The sequence below is a fragment of the Pelecanus crispus genome, chromosome 1 (assembly GCF_030463565.1).
Source record: "Pelecanus crispus isolate bPelCri1 chromosome 1, bPelCri1.pri, whole genome shotgun sequence".
Taxonomy (NCBI): Eukaryota; Metazoa; Chordata; class Aves; order Pelecaniformes; family Pelecanidae; genus Pelecanus; species Pelecanus crispus.
This window is the reverse complement of record NC_134643.1, coordinates 158,916,911-158,929,317: the sequence shown is the minus strand read 5'-3', so window position 1 is coordinate 158,929,317 and position 12,407 is coordinate 158,916,911. Positions and strand designations below refer to the sequence as shown.

Sequence of the window (12,407 nt, the reverse complement as noted above, 5' to 3'; positions counted from 1 at the left end):
ACTTTTGAATAGTTGTTTTTACTGTACTAAATTTCTCAACTAACATGAGGTTAGCACACATATCCTTGGTGAGGAAAGGGAGGAGAGAGGAGAGGACATAAGTGAACTGAAAACACATTTTGCTCATGACAGTTCCTGCTTCTTTACGATCCTTAAAGATGGCTGCTTTTTTCTTGACCATCATGAATCAACTTTTATCTTCTTTGTGTCCCACAGGAAACTTCACAGTACTTGGCAGTGACAACAGGAGCTTTTTTGAGCTGCCTTCTAAGCAGTATCAGGTTGAATTTGAAACAAATTTTCTTCCTACTTGCCTGTCTATACTGGGAGATGGGATGGCACCAAATACTACCACGCCCCCAACTATGTGATGTCACATGAATGCTGGTCTTCCTGTATTTTTAAAAACGTGACAGTGAAAACAAAGGAAATTGAGATCTCATGATGCTTTGTACATACCAAGGACTGTTTTGGGAAAGATGGAAGGAAGGAGGAAGAGGGAAAGGCAAGCTCGCTTTCTCTTCCTCTCTGAAGCAACTACTCTTGACGCAACCATGTGTGATAAAACATTTATTTTGCAGCTAACAAATGGAACAAAACATGATGAAGCTAGCTACAAAAAAGGCCACAGAGAAACTCAAAAGGACATTTGAACTTGCCTGAAGCGATTCATTCCCCCCACAGGGCCATTTTAGAAACAGAAATAGTTCGTGGATCTGCTTCTAAAAATGCACATTCAAATGGACAAGAACAATTACCATTGGTGAAGTGCAGCATTGTTTAAAAAGCAGTGATTACATACCTGACAATATCCTACTGCTTTATTATGATGCCCATATGCTACTAATACATTGTAGAGTGTATGTTGCAAACAGGGATCAGCATTTTTGCGGAATTTTACATTATCTGGAAATGTTCTGTTCATGTCTAGACAAAAAGGAAAAAGACCAAAATTAAGAGCCATTCCCTCCTCCACTTTCCAAACAAACTTTTACAGCTCTTCTGAAGTACAACTGAAACTTCACTATGGTTCACTAAACTGTAGGTTTGGTTGATGAATTTTAAGAAACAGCTTTACCTCCATTTTGGCTAAAAGGCCATCTGCATTCAAGGATAATCTATTTCTAGAAAGACTAATCCTATTAGTTTACAGAAATCAATTTCAAGCAGGACTAAAGAAATTCTCCTGCAGATTGGACTGTCTCAACATCTGACTGCAAAGGCTTAAATGAAAGCAAACCAGACATTTAGACTGACAGAAAAAAACTATACCAAATTTATGTAGCCAAGTAGCATGAAATGAGCTGTGCCTCCAGGAAAGCACATTCTCATAACAAATCGGATGAATTTTCAATTGACTTCTTCAGTGAACTTCTACCAAACAGTCCCAAACAGCTAAAAAAAAGTCCTGTTCCTGCAGCTGGTGACTTCCACTTAAAATCATCTTTTTAAAGTTTTTAAGTTTCTTCATGATGTGACCACGAGAAAAGTTGTTTCTTCATTGGTGCAAGGATCATTGAGAAGGAGAGTGATTTTTTGATATCCAAGCAGCAGAGCACATCCCACATGCCTCAAGCTCAATCCTAAACCGAGTAAGGACTCTGCAATTACTGACATTTCAAAATGTTCATTTCTTCCAGACCAAACGTGAATAGTAGGACTCATCTCTCCTTACAAAGGTCTATAAATTAGACACCCAAGTTTGTGCTAGTCACCCAAAACTCCCTTTAGTTGCTGGAAAGAAACAGGCAGTTAATTTTTGGCCTGCTTCACTCTAAAAAGGGGGAACCCAAGGTCACTAGTCCAGCCTGTGCATCTCATTTTTAGAAGTTTAAGTTGGGGAGAAAAATCCTATTCAAAAGTAACTTTGAAGATTTTCAAAACCCAAGACTTATTAACAAAATACAAATAGTTGTTCTAGTTATATTTAACAACAACAAAAAACTGGGTTAAATTAAAAAAAAAATTCAGTAACAGCACTACTGTACAGAAACAGCACTACTGTACAGATATGTACGTCCTAAGAGTTATCACTTCTTATCAGCCAACGTTCTTCAAGAAGGAAATCTTAAAAGGCACAGGAGCAGGCTGTCCCCATGTGCCAAAAGATGAGCCAGCAGGGGAGAAGACCGGCCTGGCTGAACAGAGAGCTTTGGCTGGAACTCAGGAAAAAAAAAGGAGAGTTTATCACCTTTGGAAGAAGAGGCAGGCAGCTTGGGAGGATGTCGTGAGGTTATGCAAGGAGAAAATTAGAAGGGCCAAAGCCCAACTAGAAGTTAATCTGGCTACTGCCATAAAAGCCAATAAAAAATGTTTCTGTAAGTACATTAGCAGCAAAAGGAGGGCTAAGGAGAATCTCCATCTTTCATTAGATGCAAGGGGAAACATAGTGACAAAGGATGAGGAAAAGGCTGAGGTATTTAATGCCGCCTTTGCCTCAGTCTTTAATAGTCAGGCCAGTTGTTCTCTGGGTACCCAGCCCCCTGACCTGGAAGACAGGGAGCAGAATGAAGCCCCGTAATCCAAGGGGAAATGGTTAGCAACCTGCTACACTACTTAGGCAAGTCCATGGGGCCAGATGGGATCCGCCCAAGGGTACTGAGGGAGCTGGCGGAAGTGCTTGCCAAGCCACTTTCAATCCTTTATCAGCAGTCCTGGCTAACCTCCACTTGACTGGAAGTTAGCAAATGTGATGCCCATCTACAAGAAGGGCTGGAAGGAGGATCTGGGGAACTGCAGGCCTGTCAGTCTGACCTTGGTGCCAGGGAAGTTCATGGAGCAGATCATCCTGAGTGCCATCACGTGGGATGTACAGGACAACCAGGTGATCAGGCCCAGTCAGCATGGGTTTATGAAAGGCAGGTCCTGCTTAACTAACCTAATCTCCTTCTGTGACAAAGTGACCAACTTAGTGGATGAGGGAAAGGCTGTGGATGTTGTCTACCTGGACTTTAGTAAAGCCTTTGACACCATTTCTCCCAGCATTGTCCTGGAGAAACTGGCTGCTCACAGCTTGGACGGGCGTACTCTTCACTGGGTAAAAACCTGGCTCGATGGCTGGGCTCAAAGAGTTATGGTGAATGGAGTTAAATCCAGTTGGCAGCCGGTCACAAGTGGTGTTCCCCAGGGCTCAGTACTGGGGCCAGTTCTCTTCAATATCTTTATCAATGATCTGGACAAGGGGATCAAGTGCACCCTCAGTAAGTTTGCAGATGACACCAAGTTGGTGGTGGACTTGGTAGTGTTAACAGTTGGACTTGAAGATCTTAAAGGTCTTTTCCAACCTAAATGATTCTATGATTCTAGGTCTGTTACAGCTTTGACACAAAGTTAGGCTGTAAGTAACCAAAGGAAGAAAGCTCCCCAAAATCACGAGTCATGTAATGGAAGTCACAAACATTAAAAAAAGTCATCGCACTAATCACTATTTCTTCCTTTTAAAGTGAACAAATCATTTACATAAATGGGAGGGCAGGGAAATATTTCACTTCACTTCTCATGTGACTGAAAAGAAAAACACATGGAAAAAGACAATTTTTAAAAGGATTTGAGTAACAGCCAGTTACAGGATAAATAAATTTGTTTTGTTTCTTCTTGGTAAGAAGAGCAGCATGGTATTTGCATAATCAAAATTTGTTGTTTATTAAAGTATATGCTGGATGTTACAGAAAAGATTAATGCTGACATTTGAGTTATTGCTCTTCCTGTCAGCTATGCAGAACAAGGGTGACGGGGGAATACGAAAAGCCCATCACATAAAGAGCAGAGACTACTCAAACTGAATTCATCTTAATTTCACGACCTGAGGAAGGTCTGCAGTTGAGGGAATCAGCTCCAATTTGCTTTCTGATTGCAGAGCATGTTTTTTCCCCCAAGGACTGGGGGAAGTCTTCCCTAATTTTACAAAGGATTTAAATTTTCTTTATATTTAGTAACAGCATTTCAGTTTGAGGGGAGGGGATGGGGACAAAAACAAGATACAAGAGCTAGAAGTCTTTACCCTTAATGGAAGATATGGGGCATGGTCTCACAGGACTCCTTATGTCAGATTATTATCTTGAGCGCACCAAGAGCACGGGGTCCCGCTCTCCATCCTTCCCTTTCCGCTCCATCTGCATGCTTTCCCTCTTCCTCCAGCTCTCAGGCTCCTCTGTGAGGTGAGGGAAGTCAGCCCACTCCCCAAGTACACACAGACTGGTATGTTTTACCATACTACAAGACAACTGTCAGAGATGACTTGAGGCAAACAGCAGGAGCAGGTGGCAGCTGTTAATCTGCCTTAAGCACTTACCCCCACTTTACTACACCTGTCCCAAAGGAGACATCCAAACACCTCCTTCTCCCACTCTGTGCAGCCCGCCCTCTGACCTGCTATCCATTAACCTCCTTCATTCTTGATAGACATTAGCATCCAAAGGAACACAGCCTCAAACTAGTCCAGTTTGGAAAAAAAAAAACATCAGAATTGTTTTCAAGCAGGGAAATGAACATTAGTACTTTATACTGGTAAATAAACCCCAAAACTATGACCATCTTGTGATTGTGTGCAGATCTGCTGGCTATAACCAAAATAGGTATAGGAGCATGGGACCAGGAAGAATGCCACAAAGACCAGCTACTCCTCTGCAGTAAGTTCAGATTAAATCCCAATAGCATTTTTTATAGATGATCTTTCAGTGCTGTGAGGTGGTAGTGTTATGCTGCCGTGAAACAAAAACAACAGCTTTCTTTTCCTGTTGATTTATCTCTGTGCCCCAGCCATGAGAAGACCATTGGCTCGTTTCTTCCCTTTCACAGGTCTGCAGTATTTCTGCCTCTCATTTGGTAATACAAACATAGGCAGAAAGCCACATTACCCTCAGTTTATAAAACAGACATCTATTTTGGTACCTGGAATCACAATTGTGGATGCTATTTCTGGAGCAAAGAGATTTAAATGTGCAATCCAGAAAACTAATGCTTTTTTACCAGTCTTGTGCTTTTCATATTTAGGGTACTTCAGAAGTCAGGTACCTACAAGTCAGCCTTCTTCATCTTGCTATCTCATGCTTTCTGTTCTTACCTTCATATCCAGGTGCTTCCCACTCCAAGACACAGTGCCCAGAAAATTACACAAGTATTTTTTATAACTAACATCCTCTACTCCATTTACAGTCACTTCTTTGCTACTGCTATATCTGTAACTTGCATCTGTTCTCAATAGCTTCCAGGCTGGTAGTTTTGGGGGGATTTTTTGGTTGGTTGTGGGGTTGGTTTTTTTTTACTTAGTAAAGAGCAGAACAAAAATTCACCTCAATTGGCAACTACAAGCATTCAAAAACTCCACTGCAAACCTCCAGAATAATGACATTAGCTCATCAATTACAACTTGTAAAAATAATATACTTAAAGGGCATTTAAAATTTGTTATAACTGGATATTTAGGACTCATCTTCAAGCTTTTCCCTGCAACATGTGGAACTAGAAATTGCTTTGGAGGTTTGGGGGTTTTTTTGGTTTGTTTTTTTAAGTTAAGGTCAAGTTTGCTATCAACTGAAATCAGAGAAACTGAGCCTGACACTCACCACCACCAGCACCAAGTAACAGTTCAATAGCTTGCAGCAATCAAGAAAGCAAACAGGGTTAGGATTTCCTACAAAAGCACAATAATGCCAGTGTATAAATCGGAGAAGCACCCGCATAAATTCCAGTCCCCTTCATCTCCAAAAGGTGGTGTCAGAATTGGAGAAATTGCAGAAGAGAATGGCAACGAGGAAGATCACAGGTATGAAATTATTACCATACATAGTATAAAACAAGGTGGATTAGAACTTCTTAGTTTGGAGGGAGATGCTTATGAGCAAGATCGCACAAATTTGCAAAACCATGAGCAAGGTAAGTGACATGAAAACAGAGCAACCAAAGGTTTTTTGTGAATTTTACTTATTAACTACAGCAGTTATTAACTACAAACATGCGGCATATGACTCAGGAACTCCCCAAACCATAGATAACTGGAGACTAGGAAAAATATTCCAAGGAAGTATCACTACACACTTTATTCCTCCAGTTCTTCCTTCAGCTGTTCTGGTAGACAGAAGACCAGATGAGGTAGCAGTTTGGATATGACCTGATACGGCTTCTCTTACAGAGAACCAGAAGAGCTGACACTGCTGTTCCCCTTGCTCTTGCACAGTTAAATGCCCTAAACTCACGTGAAAATTCCCAGCCTTCACCAATAGTTTAACTCCATTCAGAGAAGCTTGTCAGTGCTTTGATAGTAAAATATTCACTGTCTCTGGTGAAGTGGCAATGGCTATTGTTTGAATTACTTTTCTGAACCCATCATAAACTAAACTAAGATCCTGCAACCACTATCCAATCCACGCAGTCAGATCTTTATGCCAGCAGCCACACAGTGCAGCGCAGGCTCTGGGGACTGAATGATAAATATCAGACTCTGGGTTTCATAGCACCTACAACTCCTCCTCGTGAAATGCAAGAGTGGAAACGTGGATATTGGCTGCATATGCATGCCAGAGGGCTTGCAGACACAGAAATAGTCTGAAATTCAATGGCCCAGCCCAAGGGGGGCTTACTGCAAGGAAGCTATGCCAACTTACACCCCGGGCTTTTTGTAACCAGCACGTAGACTTTGCATTAGGAAGACAGACACATTTTCATCCTGCCAACATAATCTGTCCTCCTGAACTTTACTATAATAGGGCATGAAAAACAAAGCTCAGTAGGAATGCACGCCCTTCTAAATGCGTATGTAAAATAAGCCATGAAATTTTCCATCAAAATTTAGAGACCTTCATTCTTTAAGCTCATTTTCATTTTTGGAGTAAGAAGCCCGCTCTCTCCTACATTTCTCTTTAAAAAAAAAAAAAAAAGTATGTTGAAACAGCAAATATCATATAAAACAAAACTAGCAATAAAGCCCATCAGTTAAGAATCAGCAAGTTAAAGGGCAAAAACGGTGAAAGGACAGTTTAGATTTATTTAGCTGAAAGACTTTTATTGCTATTACTAATCAGATTTTTCTTTAAAGATTAGACCATTTCTCTACACAGTCTACCTGCACTTTTTAACCTGATTATATCCCATTAAAGACATTCCCATATTGAAAATATGTTCCAAATGTACATGAAAATTGTTTGGAGCTTCTGGGCATGTAAAAGAAACAGGACACATTGGCTCTTACACATGTTTTAAATTAAATTTGAAATAAAGTCTTTGACTGGCCTTGTCCTCCTGCCCCTCCCCCTGAAAAAAGAAAAAGAGTGGTTGCTGTTCTCTTTTTTTTTTATTAAGCTGCAGCATTGTCCTGGGCTATAACATTACAGCTAGACTGCAGGACTAAATACAGCACAATTGCCTGAAAATTTTGGAAACTGCAGACATGAAAAGTGAACAGCAGCAAGATTCCACATCTTTAGTTTACTATTAAAAACAACTACAGTGATGGGAAAACAACACAGGCAGAAACAAATGGAATGTCAGACAGTAATTCACACTGAAACAGTCCTCAGCTAAAGCCCACTATAAAATTTGCACAGTCAACAGGAGCACTAAGCTTATTAAGCACCAAGTTTCCATTCACCTTAAGTACTTTGCCTCTTCCATCCCTCCTATGTTCACATTGTTTCTTCCTTTCTGAAGGGAAATCTATCACTCTGGAGTCAGAGGTCCTCTATTCCCCGCCCCCCCCCAAATAATACCCTCCAATCCATTTTTCTTTATCCCTTCTTTCATTTGCTCCTTGTTAGTTTTCTCTTCTGCAGTTTTCCAATGGATGCAGTAGCTCTTCCAAAACTTTATTTCCTCCATAATTCACAAATAGATCTTTATCTTCCTTTATTTTTCCTCTCCCCCCCCCCCCCCCCCCCCCCCGGAAATATTTTTATTTCATGGTATAACCTGTGTGAAAAGCCACCTACTGTCATGATATGACCCTTCATGTCATTGTCTAGTACTGGAAAATAAATTGTTTGCAACTCCCTCTTGCAGCAATTGTACCCCAACTGAATACAGTTTGATCTTTCTCCAGGCCCTTACCAAGGCTGGCTTTGGAAAGGCATCTTAGTAGCTCCCTCTGTATTCATAGTTAGAGCTCTAATCTTTCTAGTTCTGAGCGTGAAGATTTCTGGCTAGTCTTCATATTCATAGGAACATGAAAGTTTATGCTCCAAAATGCCTTACTAAGGCGTGTAGTCCCAAAAGCCCACAGCGCTGCTGCTGCTGTTGCGGGGAGAGGCAGAGGAGAAACAGCATAAGCCAGAAAGTGTTCAGATCGTTATCCAACTTGAATAAAAATCCATAAAGCCCCAAATTTAACTCCCTGGCTTTTTCAAGAGGAAGAGGATGACAACTGCACCTACCATTCTAACAAAACCACCTCAGCATTGTGCCCAACCTCTTGGCCGAATTGCCCAATTGATGAGTCAATACCAGCTTCTCTACAAAAGCTCTGCTGCAGCAGGTTGCAAAGTTTCAGAACAAATATCAGTTACACCAAACTTCTACTTGCTTGTCCTCCCCTACTACCTCTTTTAAACACCCAGCGGGCCAGCCTAAGGTCTGGTTGCCCTAATACCCTGTCACCAATATTGGCCACTGATCAATGTTCACAGACAGCGCATGTGAAACTGGACTAGTAGAGGAGGGGTATTTCTCCTCCTACACTTCCCTTCATTCAGGAATTTACATTTAGTGTTTAGGATTTCATGCATCAGGTGGATTTCCCCACCCCGCAGCTTGTCAAATTCCTTTTTAAACCAGTTCATACTTCTGGCCTCTGCAGCACCCTCCAGTAACAAGTGTCACGATTCAGTGATATGCTCTTCTAAACCTGCAGCATGGCAAATTTCATTCAGTGTCCTTGGTTCTTATCTTATAAGAAAGAAGTAACAATTGCTCCTCATTCTCCCTCTCTACACCATTTATAATTCATATAGCTCTATCAGCAGCTTTTTCTCAGCAGTCTTCTCCCTCAAGCTGAAATCCTAGCATACTTCACCTGCCTCGTACAGGCACTGTACCATATCTTCAAACATCCCTGCTGCTCTTTCAGTGACCTATTGGGACAGAAGTAAGGAGAAACAGACCCAAAGGCAGATCTGGTGGTACAAAGTTATCATCACTTCAATCACTCAGGAGGCAACATAATAATGTTTCTAGTTTGTTCTCTGTTCCTTCCCAAATAATTTCTAATCTTGCTTAATGCTTTTGACCACACGATGAACCTGGAAAGATCTGTGCTGTTAAAGAGCTTATGGCTAATCTAATTTACATGTTAATTCAGCACTTAAACCACTACTACGGAAACGTAAGTTTTCCATGACATAACTTGATCTCTAACATTTAAGGACATAGGACAGATAGACAGTGTTATCAAGACAATAACCTGTTTTGATTGCTTCAACCAGCTTGTCATTCTTCTCTTCTTCAAGCAGTCTGTGGTAATATCCAGGGTTTTGTTCCATGTTGGTTTGGGCCCCACTCACAATCATCCAGATCAATGCACGGTGTTCATTGGGGATGCCTTTCCTGATATATCTTTTCACTGCAAAACAAGAAGTTTGGTGGGTTTTAATAAATAAATAAATAAATCCAGCTGTGTTTTTCTTTTGGAAATGAGCAACAGAAAGTTGAGAAGTCATAGGAAAACTCTTGACTAGTGATTATTATGCTTTCTTTCCTAGCCTACCATTTAGGATAAGCATCTCCTTCTCAGCTACACAGTATACTTCAGATTCACTAAGTTCTTGCCACTCAGACTCCCCACACAGATCTCCAGGCCTAGGCTTTCCTTCCCTCTCTATTCCCCCATTAGGATTTTTAATCCTTTCCTCTTCTTCCCACCTTTCTGGATGGAGATATGAACAGCAAAGTTTCCCCTTTATCTTTGTCCTTTTTCATTCAGGCGAGCCCTGACTTTTTCTTTCCCTACATTACCAATGGCCTCTGACATGATAGCCCTTTGCGTTTGCTTGGTTATGCTCTGACATAAATGGCTATATTACCATTACCCTAGGATTTCAGCTTAGCACCTAACCATTGAAATCACAGCAGAAACTGAGAAATATGAAATACGTGGCTACTGTGTAAACGAGCCTCTGGAAGAACCGGAGATGTGAGTGAACAGCAGATGATTTTTCCTAGAATAACTGGGGAGGTCTTTTCAAATCTAAAGTAGCTCTTATCTCCTGCATCATATTCATCATCAGGGTGTGCTTTGGGGTTTTTTTTTAAGCAGATGATTCAGCGTAAATAACTAGGATGCAAGATTGCAGGAAGAAGCATCAGGCTAATGACAGCCAAAACAGCTTCCCCGTGGGAATGGTATGAAAATTATTAATAAGAAGCCAATGCTGCTCATTGGCACATAATCCTAAATCAGCATTACCCCTTCTGACCCAAAAAGACAGCTGAATGTTTGAGATCCTTATGCTTTTTCCAGGGAGAAGAAACTGACAAAGGAACCACACGTTTCTTACTAAATGAATGAGACTGTATCAATTAGGGTACCAACTTCTCCTCCCTAAATTCTATGGGACTCAAATGAGAGTGGGGATTTTTATTCCGCCCACACGCAGAGACACACGCACAAAATATCATTACCTACAGTGGTTTTATCCAATCACAAAGATCTGCAACTCAAGATAAATGCTGCCTGAATTAAAGGATTTAAAAATAGCAGAGTGAAATAAGGTTTTACAACAACTCAGCCAGCCACCTTCTAAATACATTCCACCTAATTGCAGCTGCCTATCCTTTAGGAGCCAAAGCTGCTTCCCCAGTGTCAAGAGGGAGATCTGTGCATCTCTAATGGGCGTTTCACCCATATAAAACCCAGTACTTTCTCTCAAAGAAACACTCCTACCCTTACCATTTGCAATAAACACCTCAGGGTACAGTTTTTGTTTAGCTTTTTGATAAGGATTTGTACTATGGGTTACAGTCTCTACTGTTCTAGCTGTAAAGTAACTTTAACCTTCTTTTAGACAGACTGGAAAATAATTTACTTGTTTCCATGGTTGTTTAATAATCCCCACTTCATCTTTTTCACAAGATCTTGAACTCTAATGCTCAAGAAAACCTACAGATGGGCATAGCAAATGCAAGAGTGAGTACAAGGAACCAGGACTGTTTAGGTCAAGAAGAAGAGATGTTCAGATGAGCCTGAAAATGTCTATAGAAGCAAACTTACTGGCTAAACTACTGGATTATCATATTCTAACATATAATTCCAATGGTATTTTTTTCTGGAACAACTGTCAATTCTGAAAGCATAGCCAACATCCACATCCAACAATACACATTAAATTCAAGAAAAGCAGGGACAAGCCTTTGACGCTGGTACAAGGGGAAAGCAGCCCTGCAGCACAGCATACACTCATTATTCCTCAGTGTCATCGTTCTCATAGCAATAGACAGCCAGAGGCTTGTATTGCCCCAAATGACTACCTACCCCAGCTCCCCCACTCCCCGAGGAATGGAAAAGCCCTTTACATTGTGCTTTTCTTCCTCACACCATTACCATACTTGCCAGGGTCTGCAAACTGGCATACAGAAGCAGCAAAGTAGTTTTGAAAATAAGGACAGCTGCAATTTAGTATGTTTCATATATACATATATTATTTATATATGTCATATTCTATACAAAAAATTGCTTTTTTTTATACAAATATATATTTATTTTGTTTTCTACAGGCGCTCTTCCACATTATCCTCAGGAACTAAATAGCCCACAACAACAGTCCACACCATAGAATATCCTCCCACTGTAACATTTAAGAAGCTTTCACAGATGAAGCCAGATTGTGCATGTGTCTCCAATCACACATCCCACTCCAACTGTAAACCAAGGGCTTGATCTCAAAAGCAGCACTGCTGAATACCACCAAGCCCCGAGTATCCGCACACAGAATCACTCCCAGGACAACCCCAGTGTACGCAACACAGTCTAAGCTTTAAAACGTGTAGTAAAGAAATATCTTCATGTGAAATTTTTGCCTCTGTTCATTAACAAAATACGAAACATCAATTTTTAAGCAAACAAAAGCAGTCTTAATAATTCCATTACCTCTGACACCCAGTGCCAGCTTCTGCAGGTTTAGAGTCACACTTTATTAATAATGTTTTTCTTGTTACAAGAAAAACCAGCTACATGATAGGGTAGTAGTCTAGAAGTGCTGATAAATACCCAAAGTAACTCCAAGAGACAAATACGCAGAAAACAGCATTTTCCAATACCATGCACTACTTATAGTAACAAGATTTAAAAATAAGTAAATCACTTCAAACTTGCCTGTCTTTGGTTAATGGCAGAATATGAGAATTTTGGAGGTTTTTGCTTCTAGATAAAGTTGTATTTACCTTTTCCCCCCATTAACATTGTTTCACTCTATACCATAGACTAA

At 40.6% G+C, this 12,407-nt stretch overlaps 1 protein-coding gene across 1 annotated transcript in view; it reads right to left on the bottom strand.

The window, feature by feature from the left end:
- GRTP1 (growth hormone regulated TBC protein 1) overlaps window positions 1-12,407 on the bottom strand; it is a 40,340-nt gene that overhangs the window by 22,489 nt on the left and 5,444 nt on the right. Inside the window, exons 3-4 of the mRNA XM_075717907.1 lie at window positions 9,389-9,547; window positions 803-927 (exon numbers count right to left, since the gene is read on the bottom strand). Of these exons, the coding sequence (XP_075574022.1) occupies window positions 803-927; window positions 9,389-9,547 (284 nt within the window). The remainder of the gene's footprint in view (window positions 1-802; window positions 928-9,388; window positions 9,548-12,407) is intronic.